General features: G+C 38.6%; 1 protein-coding gene across 1 annotated transcript in view; it reads left to right on the forward strand.

The window, feature by feature from the left end:
* ush2a (Usher syndrome 2A (autosomal recessive, mild)) overlaps positions 1 to 15,515 on the forward strand; it is a 217,576-nt gene that overhangs the window by 99,333 nt on the left and 102,728 nt on the right. The window contains exons 36-44 of the mRNA XM_087834076.1: positions 46 to 270; positions 890 to 970; positions 2,616 to 2,804; positions 4,203 to 4,340; positions 5,232 to 5,307; positions 5,597 to 5,682; positions 6,473 to 6,632; positions 14,179 to 14,341; positions 14,460 to 14,607. Of these exons, the coding sequence (XP_087690202.1) occupies positions 46 to 270; positions 890 to 970; positions 2,616 to 2,804; positions 4,203 to 4,340; positions 5,232 to 5,307; positions 5,597 to 5,682; positions 6,473 to 6,632; positions 14,179 to 14,341; positions 14,460 to 14,607 (1,266 nt within the window). The remainder of the gene's footprint in view (positions 1 to 45; positions 271 to 889; positions 971 to 2,615; positions 2,805 to 4,202; positions 4,341 to 5,231; positions 5,308 to 5,596; positions 5,683 to 6,472; positions 6,633 to 14,178; positions 14,342 to 14,459; positions 14,608 to 15,515) is intronic.

Genomic DNA, 15,515 nt, shown 5'->3' on the forward strand with positions numbered 1-15,515 from the left:
TATACTCTCTCTCTGCTTTATGTTTCCTTTTCTTACCTTTCACAGGTCTAGGAGGGTGTTTAAAGGATCTTACTATAAGAAGTGGTAACAGAAACCCTCCCATCAGCCAAAGTGTTAATCTCTCTGTTGCCTCACGCCGTTCTGTCAGAGTCTACTTAGATGGTTGTCCTACCAGTGAAAGCCGGTACAACTGCAGAGGAAACGATTCAGTCCTGGTGTACAGCGGAAAAAAGACTCAAGCCACAGATTATAATCTACAGCCTTTCACTGGTAACACCGCACAGTATACATATACATTGGTATAGTGTCAGCATTACGTTTGTAGGTGTGCTCAATCTTCAGGGAATGCATTAAAAAATAAGAATTATGAGAGTTTTTAAGTACTAAGTTACCAGTAGAGATATTGAGGTTCTATTTCATAACATATTTCATTGCTGAGTTTGTCACAGTGAGAAAGCTTTGCCACAGTGTTGTTTTCATTCAAAGGTCTGTTGCTTTTTTTGTCACTGTATAGTTGCTTGATACATGAAGACCTATTTTTATGACTTTGAGGCACAGCTTCCAGCTATACCATGTTAGCAGCTCACTCTAATTAGTAGTAATTGCTTTTACATCATCATGTTCTCTGATTAAAGCTTACACTGGGGGTATTACTGTGCTGCAACATTATATTACTGACACAGAGATGAATACAAGCTAACCATCCAAGAAGTTCAAATAGAATTTACAGCTGGAAATTACATCACATTAGCTTTAAGAACATGTTATACTTTTAGTGCACTTTTTGTCAAACACAGTTTTAACTAAGACAGTTTTGCCTGTTTTTTCCTCCCCCTATCCCTAACCCCTTTTTCTGTGTATGAAAACACACATACACATATATTTTAAGAGTACTTGTACAGGTTTGTGGCCTTGGCTGCAGGAGGCTGGGCGGCCGGACCTTGGGAAAGAGGACGCAGCCGAGGCAAAGGTAAAATCTCATTGTGTGTGAGTGCGTGTGTGTGTCTCCTTATTATCATGCTGATATGTTTGCAGATGTTAGCAACAAAATGCATCCAAACACCCAAACTGTACAAGTGCAGTTATAGAATATAACCAGAGTCCTTTAAACGTGGTATCTGCTATAGTATTTTAGTTTGTTCAATGAGTTCTGTCTTGGAATTATATCATATATATATAAGTTACTTGCAAAATGTTAAAAAATTTTCCCTGACAGTCTGAAACAGAAGCTTAATTTTCTAACACTGATTTTCATGTTCAGCACGGTGGGGTGTGTTACTGTATGTTCACTTTGTTGTACTTTGTTCAGTAGAGTAAGTCTTTGATCTTGAGAGATTTTGGCTGTAAAACCACTGCTATGTTGTACAGTATGTGAGTAATCCAAAGCCAGTGAGTGATATTACATGTGCCTGACGGTATGAGAGATTGATAAGGCTTCTATAAAGGGCATCACAGTAAAAGGCTGTTAACCCAGAATGGCCTGTGTGGTCCCTTGTGTAATATAAAGCTCCTCGTTAGTAGTGAACAATACACTGGTAGGTCTCGGTACACCATGCTATGACCAGAAAGAGGAATGGAGGATCAGGAGGGAGGAAGTGCTAAAAAACATTAAGAAATTAAGAGAGAGCTGGGGATTGAGGGCAAGGACTAAGTGGAAAAGCAGGAGAAGGGAAGAGCAAAGAGTCATAAATGAATTAAAAGAAAAGTGAGAAAATGCAAGGAGATGAAGAAATATGCACAGTGACTGGATATTAAAGGGAGAAAGAAAAGGATAAGAATGCAAGAAAATGGTAAAATTGGTGAATAAAGGTGAAAGTAGAAAAGAAACAAGAACTTAATAACACAAAATAACTAAAGGTTTACACAAAATAGAACATACAGCCCAAAATAAAAGAAATAAATAGCCCAATATCCAGCACAACTGGCCTCATTAAGTGATATTAAAGATACGAATGATATGTGGATACATTTTCAGATACCGAAGAATGTGTGAGCCTTATGGTGTGTAAGAATATATCTATAATTTCAGTTTGACTATTTTAAAAGTTTGCACGGAAGATGGAAAGATGACTGGTGACAGAAAATGAAGGTGATTGTAATGCAGAGGATGGAAGTGGGATTTTGGGTGGGAGTTGGGCCACCAGAGCTGCTGAGGGTATCAGAGAGAGAAATAAGGGGAGTGTTAGAGAGAAAGAGGGAGGCTGATTGCTGTGAAATATAGCCCAGAATGAATGGCTGGCTGTATTAAATCAGCGCTGAAAAAGTTACTACTCTCATAAATACTATTTATGCTAATGGCGAGGTATGATTTACTGGGCCTATTAAAACACAGAGAGATGGGGAATGCTTTTTCTTTATTCTCATGTCCGCCCATCTTGTTGTTTTGCTTTTCGTGCATATTTTTTCATGTATATTTTCCTGTTTAGATTTTATTATGACATTTGTTTGCCCTGAACTAATTCCTGTATTTCTTTTTTTTATTATTATTATTATTCTTAAGATGTATTTTGTTAAGTTTAACTATTATATGTGATTGTTTTGTTTCTTTTAATACCATGGGATTTTTTTTGCTACACAGTCTCATTTTGCATCTCTCTTCCTTTTGGCCTTTCAAGTACCTACATCTGTACCACCTCCAATAAAGGTTCAGAGTTTAAACGCCTACAGTGCCAAGGTGAGCTGGGTGCCACCCACTGGTGACATAAGGGGACTGATTGACAGATATGAACTAAAGGCCTACAACAGAGACTACCGAGAACTACCACCTGTCAGAGCCACATTCCTGGCTAACGGAAACTTCACAGGTAAAAAATGCACGAAACCATTGTAGTCATAAATATAATGCATACAAAGACACATTTTAAAATGTATTTAAGCTCTACACCTCCCCAAAAGTATGTCATCCTTTGCTCTTTGCATTTTTACTCACTATGTGCACTATGTTGCACAACCTTTTACTGCTTGTACTTTTGTTTTGGATGTTATTCTGCATTCTTTTGAGCACTTACACTTAACAATCAAACTTAAAACAACAAACAGTAGACATCACTTTACGTACAGGTAAATTTAGCTTTAGTTCTGTTTGCCTTATTGCACCTGTTGTCCTTTACATTTTAGCCTTTACTAAACAAGCATTCACAATGTCTCCTTTGCTTACTTTCTTCCTTTTTCAGATTTGTATTTCAGACAAAACATACTAGTGTATGTACTCACTGTCCTGGCCAACCCTGTTAATTTCTCCTTGGCAAGTCCCCAGGTTTAGGAGACTGTCTCCATTTGGAACAAGACACTCAGGACTACCCCAATGATGTCATACCCTGGCATTGCTCCTTTTTCTCTCTCTCTAGCTGTTGCTCACTTTTCGATCTTTCCCCACTTCATCTTTTATGATGATGATGATGTCTGCGTCCGCTGCTGCTATTCGTCCCCCCTCTCATCCACTTCGCCATGTCTCTAGGCAAATATGAAGATGAGCTCTCTGTCTCAGTCTTTCTCAGTGTCTCTCTCGCTGCTTCTCATTCACTCCCCCTCTCTTTGCCAGACATTAAGTCCACCCTGATAAGGCTTCTTCTTAATTTATGATGGCCTCAACACCTGACTGCAGAATTACACCAATGGCTAAAAAACACAGAAAAGCAAATGAGGGTGTAATGGCAGCCGAGTGGGGCCCTGGCCCCTAATTGAATTAAAAGACATGGGTAACAGTAAGGGAGAGTGAAAAAGAGAGACAAGTGCAGCGTGATTGGACACAACGGTGGGGAGACATGGGAGGGGGTGGAAGAGAAGAGAGGGTGACTTAGAAAATACAGAGAAGGGTGGAGAGGGCCAAGACGGTGAGGACAAAAAACATCCAAAGAGAGACGGCTGAAGCTTTACAATTAGAATAGACTCTGTGTTTGCCAAGCACACTAGATTTGCTTAGCAACAGCAGCCCATAGTTACAAGTAAAGCATTTAAATTGTGTTGTTGATGCTTGTTGATAAAGACTTAAGTAAAGGATACAAATAGGCCTGATTTGTCACAAAGGACTTACAAAGGATATTTTTACAATCTTTCAGGGCTAGTGTCGAGCAATACTCTATACCCATAGTGTAACATGTAGCTGAGTTAACAAAATTGAGTGTGTATTCTTCAAAGTTATTCTTTTTTAAACGGTGTAATCCATAAACCTTATTCATTGACATTCATATGCTCCTCTTAAGGTGTGCTGTCGGGTCTCACTCCGTCTACTCGGTACATTGTCACCGTGAGTGCCTGTACTCCTGTTGGTTGCACTGAGAGCCTTCGTAACGACAATGGTGATAATGATTTGAGATGGAGTATCGCAACCCCAGAGGAAGGTAAGCAACAAACACATGCAAACTTTCACAGATTCATGCACCTATGAACAGTGTCAGCGTCCTTACCAGTAGAAGAAATGTATGATTCTTTATGCACAGAGACACAGAGCACAGAGACTTCTAAACACACTTAGATATGTTCAACCCGTTTCCTGCATGAGATACAAAGCATATGAAAAAGGAAGAGGAGTGCTGGCACAAGAAAGGAGGAGACAAAAGAGAGGGTAAAAAGTACAAAGGAAAGAGAGCTTATTTCCCATCTTGTTAAGTCATATAAAAACATGCACGAGGAAAGAAAAAGTAAAAGAGGAAAAGACATATTTTTATGTTATATGTTACTTTAATCTGTACTGGACTAACAGGCCTTGTTGGGGAGATAATGTGACGGCAGAGGTCAGTACAGAGACAGCAAAAATCAATCTGAAGTTAAAGAAAAAAACAGATTACTGTATTGATTTTCACTGAGCACAGAGTTAAGACACTGAAACATGTTAGAGAGACTGGAGAAAGAATTAATTTAAAACACACACAAATGCAGCACAGACACTTTTTTTACTCACTTATCCTTGAGTACAGGCACATTTTTCTTCACCTTATTTGAGATCAGTGAACATGAGATCATAAAATTTTCACGTTTTTCTCTCTTGGTGAAAACCTTTTGAAAAGTAATCCAAAGCGATGTCACTGTCTAACACCATATGAAATACTGAATTATTTATCGGTGACATTTGATGATATAGAATGATAACCTCTATAAAACTAAGGCTTGCCATAGTTTTTCTTCACTGTTACTTAAAAGATACACTACGTGTTCATATTTACTCTAATTCCTTATGCCAATCACTATATTTGTGTTAACATAAAAACTTGATTTTATTCTTCTATCTTCAGTTCCCGATGCTGTGTCTCCTCCAGCTGCAGTCTCATCCCCCACAGCACTCTATGTTAACTGGGAACCTCCAGCAAGGTAACAAAAAATACAGTTTTTACCTGTCCTCTCTCACCTCCAAGCTGCATATTAATATTTAACTCAAGAACCTTCACCAATGGCGAGGAAGTAATAAGTACATTCTGAATTAGTAGTAAATGGACAGTAATGTAAAACAGGAACAGAATTTGGTTCTGTATTGCTTATATTTTCCCCCAGCTTGAATAAATGTGCAGCCAACATAGATTTTGGCACAAAAACAATATATGGTATAGTGTACACAATATAATAATATTACCTTCATCTCACTTTTTTGTTCCACTGATAGGCCCAATGGAGGCATTACAGAGTACCTCCTCTATCACAACAACCAAATGGTCTACAGAGGGAAAAACAGACAACACAACATCACTGGTAAAGAGGAGAGAGTGCATGTGAGGTTGTGTGTGTGTGCTCCAGCGTAACTGTGACTGTAGAGGGATGGGGCCTCGGAGTAAAGAGAAGGGGAACACTGAAGAAAGGCAAAATGGAGTGGAGGATTAGCATTTGAAAGCAGGAAGAGTGTCTGAGTCCTCACCAAGGGAATAGCACTTTGAAAAAGACGGCTAAACACACACACACATGAAAATGAAGCAGTGGAGAAACAAAGAAAACTAAACATTAGCGCACGTGCATACACACAATTTGCTTTGAAGGCTCTCACTAAAGAGATCTAAATAAGGTATGAAACACATGTCACACAACTGAGCCATGCGCCAGATAGACTCACACATTAATACAATACACATATACACATGGAATGCAGAAATGTGCATAAACATACATGCAAACACATGAACAGGACACATCCTATACAGCTTTACTGCCCAGCAATGAGTGTCTTTCTAGGTTAATGAAGGCATGGGAGCACATATCATCCCTGCTGGGTTAATAATGCACAGTGTCTGATGTTCACAGTGATTGGAAGGATTATGAATATAGTAATTATACATTATTTGGAAGAATTGAATGTGTAACACAGAGTGAGATTACAAAAGATGGTAAATGGAGAATAGGTTTGAAACAAAGAAAGATACTTAAAGAGAAAGAACATACAGTCAGGGAAGAGGAGTATTGATGGTTGTAGGTGCAACACTAGTTAATCGTTTTGACTGAACTATCGCTTCTCTCTTTCACTTTTTGGGTGTGTGCATTTGTGTTGCAGGTCTTGGTGTATACACCACTCATGTCCTGATATTGAGTGCATGCACTTCAGTGGGTTGCACCAACAGTTCACAAGTTACAATGCTGACTTCACAGCTTCCTCCTGGACCTCTGCAAGCACCAACTCTTACCCCGCTAGACTCTCGAACTATTTTTGTAGAGTAAGTACACACACACACACACACACACACACACACACACAAGTGTTTTAGTATATGATGGTAATATCTAAGCATATATACGCACAGAACTAGGGTGCACTCACATTTTTAAATTATTCAAAATGTATAAAACCTTTATTTGTATTTTATAAGTTTTGCCTGGGCAGTATACAAGGACAGAGAGAGACTAAGCAAGAGCGAGTCAGTGACCTTCTGCAGTTGTGTTTACCATGCAGAATATTCTTCTACGCTTGACCTTTCACCATTAGAGGGAGGTGACAAGGGAAGATAGATCTCTGTACTTTTTTTTTTATAATGTTCCCAGTTTTTCTGTATATGTGTGTGAAAGTGTGTGAGCCATTAGCGTTATCCGCTGCAGAAAAAATACATTACTACTCATATGCATGCAGGGCCCTGACCTTAGTCATGATTATGCTGTCCTGTGCCCAAAAAAGTAAAACATGCTATAATTTGCAAATCACTTAAGCCTTATATTTATTTTTAGTTAATCCAGTTGAAAAATCTTGTTCTATGGTGTCGCCCATACATTTGTCTGTCCACAGCATTGCTACTCTTCCTGGAGTATAGGTTTCATCAAACTTACACAAAGATTACTTAAATGGACTTTAACCAAAATTGTGCTCAAGGTCATGGTGTACAATTGTCATTGTACAAGCACTTTTTCATGTTCACATGAATCACTATTCCTCCTAAAATATTGATCCAAATTAGGTGAAACTTACTTAAAATGATCATTTAATGGGTCTTTATCCAAACTGTACTCAAGGTCAAGATCATATTTGTTGTTTTACAGGTAATTTTCTATTTTCAAAGAATACCTTCCACTACTTACAGTTTCACCAAATTCTGGCTCCTGATGTACTGAACAATATTCAATTCAAACCATTTAGCAGCAGTTAAAATAAGATTTTCTATGTTTTTAAATTTTGTAAGCACAAAAGGGCAAACAACAAATTTTATGAAATTCAAAATTGTTCGATATGTTGAAATATCTCTTTACCATATATGTTGCATGCCACTTGTATCCTGTTTATTGCTGATGATTATGGTCTTGCAGGTAATGATCATGGAGGCAGTGGTCCTAGTTGTTGGTTGGAGCCCTCCTTTCAACATTGTGTTAACGTCACTAATATGGTCAATGCTATGACATGCTAAAGGGTTCACATATTTTCAAGCTTTTTGTGGCCTTAATTGCTTCTGAACTTCTAGTCATAATAGTCCTGAACACTTTAGTTTGGTTGCGAAAGAGATTAATTTGTCCAGGATATTAGTGTTTGCAAATGGATTTACTGTAATTCTCATTATTTTGTGCAATGCAGCAAACCGGTGGCAAGAAAAAAAACCTTCTTTCTGTCTTTCTTTCTGTACCTTGCACATTACAATAACCTGTGAATTGCTATGGATCATGAGCTGAATGAGCTCAAGTTACTGATACACTGGCTAAATATTACAAAGTAAAATTTTTAGATTTTGCATTTCTTTTTCTGCTAATTTTAATTTTGATGCCAGCAACACCTTTTAAAAAGCTGGGTCAGGAGCATGTTTCCCAATGAGTTGCATAAACACTCCTTCTAACAACTGGTTGTGAGTGTTTGGATAGTACGGAGACTAATTGCCCTAGTTTTGAAGACAGAATGTTTTTTTAATTTCTGTTTGATATACTATATGTTTATATAATAATAATAATATTTTATACGTGATCCCCGTGGGGAAATTCCTCTCTGCATTTAACCCATTCACTCAGTGAAGCAGTGGGCAGCCACTGGGCGCCCGGGGAGCAGTGTGTTGGGACAGCACCTTGCTCAGGGGTACTTCAGGGTAGCCGTTCAGTGGATTTGAATCCTCGACCTTCCGATCATGGGGCCACCACTCTACCTACTGAGCTATCCCTCATAAATAAACATTCATATATATATATATATATATAACATTTAAATATATAAATGTTTATTATATAAATATATAAATGTTTATTAATCTCGCTGTCACCCCCAGAGTGTGGTATGTATGTGTTCCTCAAGCTTGGATCTTCTACAAGCGGCCTGAGAGTTTGAATGTTTTGTGCAGTATCTTAGCTGTTCCTAGGATTGCACTCTTTTTCCACATCAGAAACCCCTAATGTTGTACCTGGAGTCTGGTGGGTCCTCTCTTCCAGTTTCAGGTTTACAGCTTCTAATGCTCAATGCAGTCAAAGCAGCTAGAGTACAAAGGGAACAATAATGAGCAGTGTGGAAATGATGAGCCAAACCTTGGTAGAAGAGAACAGTGGAACTAAACGAGCCCCTTACAATGACAAATGCATCTACTAAGCTGATGATGATTGTTTCCAGACTCAAGTTAGACACACTACCAAATGATCTATGACTACCCCAACTCATTGACAGAGTATCATCAGACGAGATGCTTGCAGATGTAAACACTGCTCTACGCACCATCCCCACAATTGGTATCACTGAAACCAACGAGCTAATATACACCACTGCCACAGTAATGCTAGAAGCACTTGGGTAAGAAGTCAGAGAAACCTGGAGAAACATGCTAGTCAGTAAACTGAGGTGCAATTGGCATCATATACTTGTATTTGATTGTTTAGCATTGTTTTTGTTTTTTAAAATAAAAATGCATTGCAAAAAGATTTCTTACAAAATATTATGTTCTGTGAACTTGTTTAAACTACAGGTCCAGGTAGTTTATACAGGTTGACTGTTGAAAAGGAAAATTAAATTACCTGACAGAATGCATTGACCGCCACAGTATTCCTGTATAGAGCGGGGGAGTGTATTGTTTCATTTCCTGAGCCTTTAAAATGCTTTTGATCAACATATTCACTAGGTGTGGGAAGGCTGTATATTGCCTTGTTAGCACATTGGTAATAGGCAAAGGTTGAGAGATCAGACCTAGTCAATATTACTCTATTGTGTCTGTGAGAAAAGTAAGATAGCTAGGAAAAATGTAAAGAAATAGTAAAGAGAATGAAAGAATTTTTTGTTGTTGTTGTTTAAAAAAAAATACAGAGAAAAAATGTCTTAAAGAAAATGGGATAGGTGAAGAGAAGGGTGAGAGACTGTGAGAAAGGTTGAAGAAGGCTGCTGGAGGCAAACAAAACAGTATCAGCAGATTTATATCCTGCCCTCACCAAACACTGCCTGACTCATACACATGCATACACAACCAAGCAGACATAGGATCATATGAATACCTATACTGTCAGATATGCACATGGTCACAAATGAAAAGAACCTGATAAAACATTCTGAAACAATCTGAAGTGAATTCATTGATGTATAGATTGTGATTGGAATCATTTTCTGTCGTGTGTGTGTATATGTGTCTGTGCGTGTTTTGATGCATTTGAAACACCTACTGTAGCATGAAGTACCAGAAAGACTTTTGGCAAAAAAATATTGCCAATAAGTTCCAAAAAGTTTATGCAGATAAGCTCAAAATAAGCATGTTCAAAGATGAGTGTGGTCACACACATGAGTACTGATATTGGAAGAAGCTGATACATAAAAACATGTAATGATGTCCTTCTGAGGACCCAAAAAAGGTCTGATCCCACTGTAAAATTCTCTGTAGTTGATGTTGTTGTGTTGCTTGTACAATTTAGAGAGCAAAAGGAAATATGCAAGAGAAGAAAAGTGCAGAAGGCAGGTTAACAGTAAACTCAAACCTTCATCATCTCAAATGTTTGCTTTTAAATTCAACATGCTGAGAGGGCACCTGACTTTTTCACACTACTTTCAAAACGCACTTTTAAAACAATTACCATAGTGAATTATTATACAGATTATTACAATTCCCCTTTGATTCAGTTTTTCAAAAGTGGACATATATCACGCTGCCAATCGACAGCATATAAATCTTATAATAAATGTGATAGATTAGCCACAGTGGCTAATTGTGTGCTAACACACACTCATCAGTCATTCAAAAAATGGCTTTTAATGGGAGGACCCAAGAAAGGAATCCATCACTTTTTAAAATGGCCTCCCCTCGCGACCATGCCAGGTGGGTTGTACTGCCTTCAGGGATTTGTAAGAATTGCAGGACAATTTATAAAGTGTATTTTAGTGCTCCTTTTTTATGATTTTTTTTTTTAACTTCATACTGCAGAAAATCTTAGAAAAGTTATCAAATATCTTATCAGAGGGATTTTTAGTTATAAAATGTATAATAGTTAGTGAACACACTTCACTGCCAGCTTAAAACAGATTTCATTTAGTATATTTGAGTTTGCAAAAAAAACCATTTTGGCAAATAAGATTTTATCTTTTTTGAACAAAATCATTGTAAAGATGGAACATCTCATTTATGTTGCAGAATCCAACCACATCAAATCTGTTTAGTCATTAGTATTCAAACTTAGAACCAACAAAAGTACAGCAGTAATTATATAAATATATTTTCTAGGGGTGCAACGATACTCGTATCGATATCGAACCGTTCGATACAGTACTTTCGGTTCGGTACGCATATGTATCGAACGATACAACATTTTTAATTTATTTTATCAACTTTCCTTCTGACGATGCTGTCTGTGTTGAGCGCTCAGTGGATCTGCGCTCGACAGTGCAGCCTAGGCGGAGTAGTCGAACACAGATTCACTGAGCGCAGGGCAAGCTACCTAGACAGAAGTTAAGCTCGTTGCAACATGGCAAATTGAACCTCCCCCACCCTCATTCAGATCTGGCGTTTGGAACTATTTTGGTTTTCATGTGACGTATGACCCTGAAGGTAAGCGTGTCATGGACAAAAGTAAAACAGTATGTTGGATGTGCCAGCAATGCTCAATTGGTGGGAACTAGTGTGTTAGCGCAGTTAGCTCGTTAATGTGTTGACGTCTTCCAGCCCCACTCATGAGGCGATCCGTGGTAGCTCGTTAACGGAGATTTGCCGTGTTGTGACCTTAACGTCATTTCAGATTAACGCTGACAGCACTAGTGGGAACACAACCAATATGACTGCACATTTACTCTGACATCATCCTAGTGCAAAGACAAGTGGAAGCAGACAAAAACAAGCACGCATGCTACAAACTTTACCCGAGTCATTTAGACAGCCGTTAGCACATGATTCTCCTTATGGGGACCTGATATGTTTAATATGCTGCTGAGAATATAGCCCAGAAGAAGCGTATAGTATAGCTTTTATTTTGGAAAGAGACATTTCTCCATAATAAACTCTCTTTTCCAAAGATGAGTGATTCCTCAATCAGATACAGGGCTCGCAAAATCGCTAGCCCGACGTCCTGGGGCTTTTTTCCAGTCGGGCTACCAAAATCTATCTCTGCCCTGCCCGTCGGCCTATCGTAGGAAGGAAAAATATATGTCAATGCTTTTGCATTCTTTCGGAAATGCAGCTGGGTAATTATGTCATTGGCATCGGCCACTGTCAATATGTGACATACTGAAATCGCGTTTGAATTTGCGCTTGTTTTTTGCTTTCACTTTGCAATCGCGTGAACTGTGTATAGAGAGCGACAGCACTGATTGGTGAGTGATGATAATTTGCGCACCAATTCCTCTGACATCGTCTTATCAATCGTTAGCTTACTATGCAAACATGACAAGTGAAATCTCCTGCAGCTTAAACATGTGAGAGGTTGATCGCGCAGAGAATCGCTGAGCGTTATGTTAGTGCGTGTGTAAAAGCAGCAGGATATATATTTTAGTTCTGCTGAGCCAAATAAGACAGGTCAGGGTGAAGAAGTGACAAAACGGAAAGGTTATGACAAATCAGACTATAAGGCAAAAAGAAAGTGCAGCTTTATGGTTTCATGGACAAAAGAATTTCTGTGGCTGCAATATGACGAGCTAAATAACCAGGGCTGCACATAAGTGGTCTGCAGGTGCGCATTCACTGTCAAAATAAAAACCCGCACAAGATAAGAAGTTGCAACGCGTGTTTGCGTACATAAGATTTTCAGGAAGAGGACAGACATTTGTTTAGAACTCTTAAAGATGTCGAAGAAGCTCCTTTAAGCAATTACTGTGATGTTCCTCCACCTCCAAAGAAATGTCAGAAGGAGTCCGAACCACAAAAGAAGCGCGTATTCTCGGAAAAGTGGTTGCAGGAGGTGAGCTGGCTTCAAACAAATGATGAACGCACAGAGATGTGGTGCAGAATGTGCCGTGAAAATTTAATAAATGACAAATTAATAAAAAGGCATGAACATTTTTTTTGTATCGAAAAAATATCGAACCGTGACACCAAAGTATCGAACCGAACCGAACCGTGAATTTTGTTGTATCGTTGCACCCCTAATATTTTCCTGAGTCGTGCTCTTTCACATTGGCCCCCTTTTTATAACAGCGCTAGATAGTTGACATGTCTGGATTTCCTAATGCCATTTCTGGTCTTTTTTCTCCTCTTTGCTGGGGATGACCTTCCTGCTCTAAATATAGAAAAGGAGACACCTCAGCCTGACTGTTGAAGGAAACTGTGTGCACAGTGTGCTGTATGTGTGTGTGTGTGCCTCTGTGCACATGTAAGGAAGCCTAAGACTGCACTGTGTTTACTTCAGCTGACAGAAGAAACATGGTGATGAAGGCGGACACTGACATGCAGATACTCAGAGCAGTCTGTTTCAGTCCGGACTGCCACAGACACACACACATTTCACTCCTTTTTTGCGTCTTATTTTAATCTTGATGTTTTAATTCAAGCGTTGTGCAGACCTTTGCAGTTAATGGTAATGCATTCATAAAGTTTGGCATTGCTCACCTGGTCGAGCAGGCAAGCCACATGACAAAGCCTTACTGCAGGGGCCTGTGTTCAAGTCCTCCCCAGGATGTTACCCATGTGCTATTACCCCCACTCTCTCCTTCCTTTCTTGTCTCTTACTATCCTGACCATCAACATAAAAAAATGCCAAACATATATTTATACGAGTTTACAAATCAAATACTAGTATTTATTTTTTTAAAAACAGGCATTATTAGATACTAACAGACAGTCAAGACGATTCAAGACGTCCTTGATCTTCATGTTTGATGTTTGTTACTAGGCACTAAAGTGGGAGGGTTGCAGTTTAGTTTCATTTGTGAAAAACTCTAAAAGTTGATTCTGTTCATCTGGACGTAGCGTTTTCTTAGCAAACAGAATCAGGTTTTGGACATTTACTTACCTGGATGATTGAGCATGCATCAATTTGTGAAAACCAAAATGTAAAATGTTTTGATCAAATGTTAACAAAAACCAATACTTCTATATATTTAAAGTACCAGGTTTTTGCAACACGATGAAAAAAAACCGTTAAGCAGAGAAGTGATGCAACTAAGTCTACAGTTTTTTTTTTTCTGTTGTATAAAGTCCTAAACTATATTAGATTTTAGGTAAATAGGGAAAAAAACATAAGTAAATGATTAGTAGGAAATAACTGGGCACTGACTGAATTATAAGTATAGTCATATTAAAAGTGTTTCCCACTGGGCTACAGTAAAGTTTTCACACTAGGATTTTTGAAAAGCAGAAAAGTGAAAGGTTGAATTTATTTTATGTTTATTTTTCTCTTCATTTCTAGGTGGTCACATCCCTCTCAGATAAATGGTGTTTTGGAGTTTTATTTGATCTTCCTGTCTCATGACAGTGCAGAGCGTGTGCTAGCCTATAACAGCTCTGAAGTTTTTGAAGACTACACGCTCCGCAACCTAACCCCTGGAACTCTTTACACCATCACAGTAGCTGTAAGTCCATTGCGCCTTAATTTTGACTTTCAATTTGTTCGTTTGTATCATATTCATTCTTATGTTATTGTTTATGTGTGTGCATGTGTATGTGCGTGCATGTGTGTGTGCATGGCAGGCTTGTACAGGAGGTGGATGTACTTTAAGTCCACCAAGCCAGGCTCAGACTGAAGAGAGCACCCCCGAAAATGTCCCTGCACCACTGGTCACTCCTTTGTCCCCCAATGCGCTCAATGTCACCTGGACTCCCCCTGACACTCCGAATGGTGAGAGGGTACACACCTACACAAAAATACAAAACCATTGGTTTTTTTTAAAATAAATTCTTATCAAGAATAACATGAGCATTGAATGAAGTGGAGGAAGAAGAAGAAGAATGTCATGATGATAACAGCATGTGATATTAATTGACCTGAAGAACTGATTAAAAGGTGATGCTATTTACCATAACCCTGTGTCTATGACATAAATACAGATATAAAGGTTTGTCCGTGTTTCAAGGATGCTGTTCCTGTTACCGTGAAACAGAAGATCATTTACATGTGAGTGAGAGGAATCAGATGAGTCTGCAGGAGTAGAGAAGAAGAAGAGGAAAACAGAAAGAGGAACTAAAAAGAGAGAGCACAAAGAACTCATAACGAAAAGAGAAAGAGACAGAGACAGGGTGAGAGAACAAACAATTTGAGATCGAGACTAATAGAGACCGAGAGGGAGAGGACAGCGCTTCACCAAGCTCCTTTAAGTGGATGAAAAGTGCTCCCTTTTGACTAAAGAGAGAACTGCAGGCTGAAAGAGCGTAGACTCGCTGTGATTGCCTTTCTCTCTCAGTTTTCTCTACTCCTCTACTCTCTCCTCTTCTCACCTTTGTCTTCTTCACCTGTCCCCAGTTAAAATCTGGGGGAAAAGTGTATTTTAAGAGTCTAAGGTGTCTATTTAAAACAAAATTTAAGGAGTTAAAGTGATCAAAAAAGGAGTTCCTGTACTGCACAGCGTAACTACATAAGCTCTGTGGTTTATTTAGAGAAGGCAATGAGTGATCCGTATTCTATTAGTGTGATTCTCTCTGAAGTACTCGTAATCAAAATTTGCAAAAGACTGATATAATCTTCTGAAAGGGAAATAATAGATATGGATTTGTATTTCTTTCTTTTTTTTTTAAATGTTTAAAAAATTT

The sequence above is a fragment of the Neolamprologus brichardi genome, chromosome 1, assembly GCF_056152115.1.
Source record: "Neolamprologus brichardi isolate AB-2024 chromosome 1, ASM5615211v1, whole genome shotgun sequence".
NCBI classification, from domain to species: domain Eukaryota; kingdom Metazoa; phylum Chordata; class Actinopteri; order Cichliformes; family Cichlidae; genus Neolamprologus; species Neolamprologus brichardi.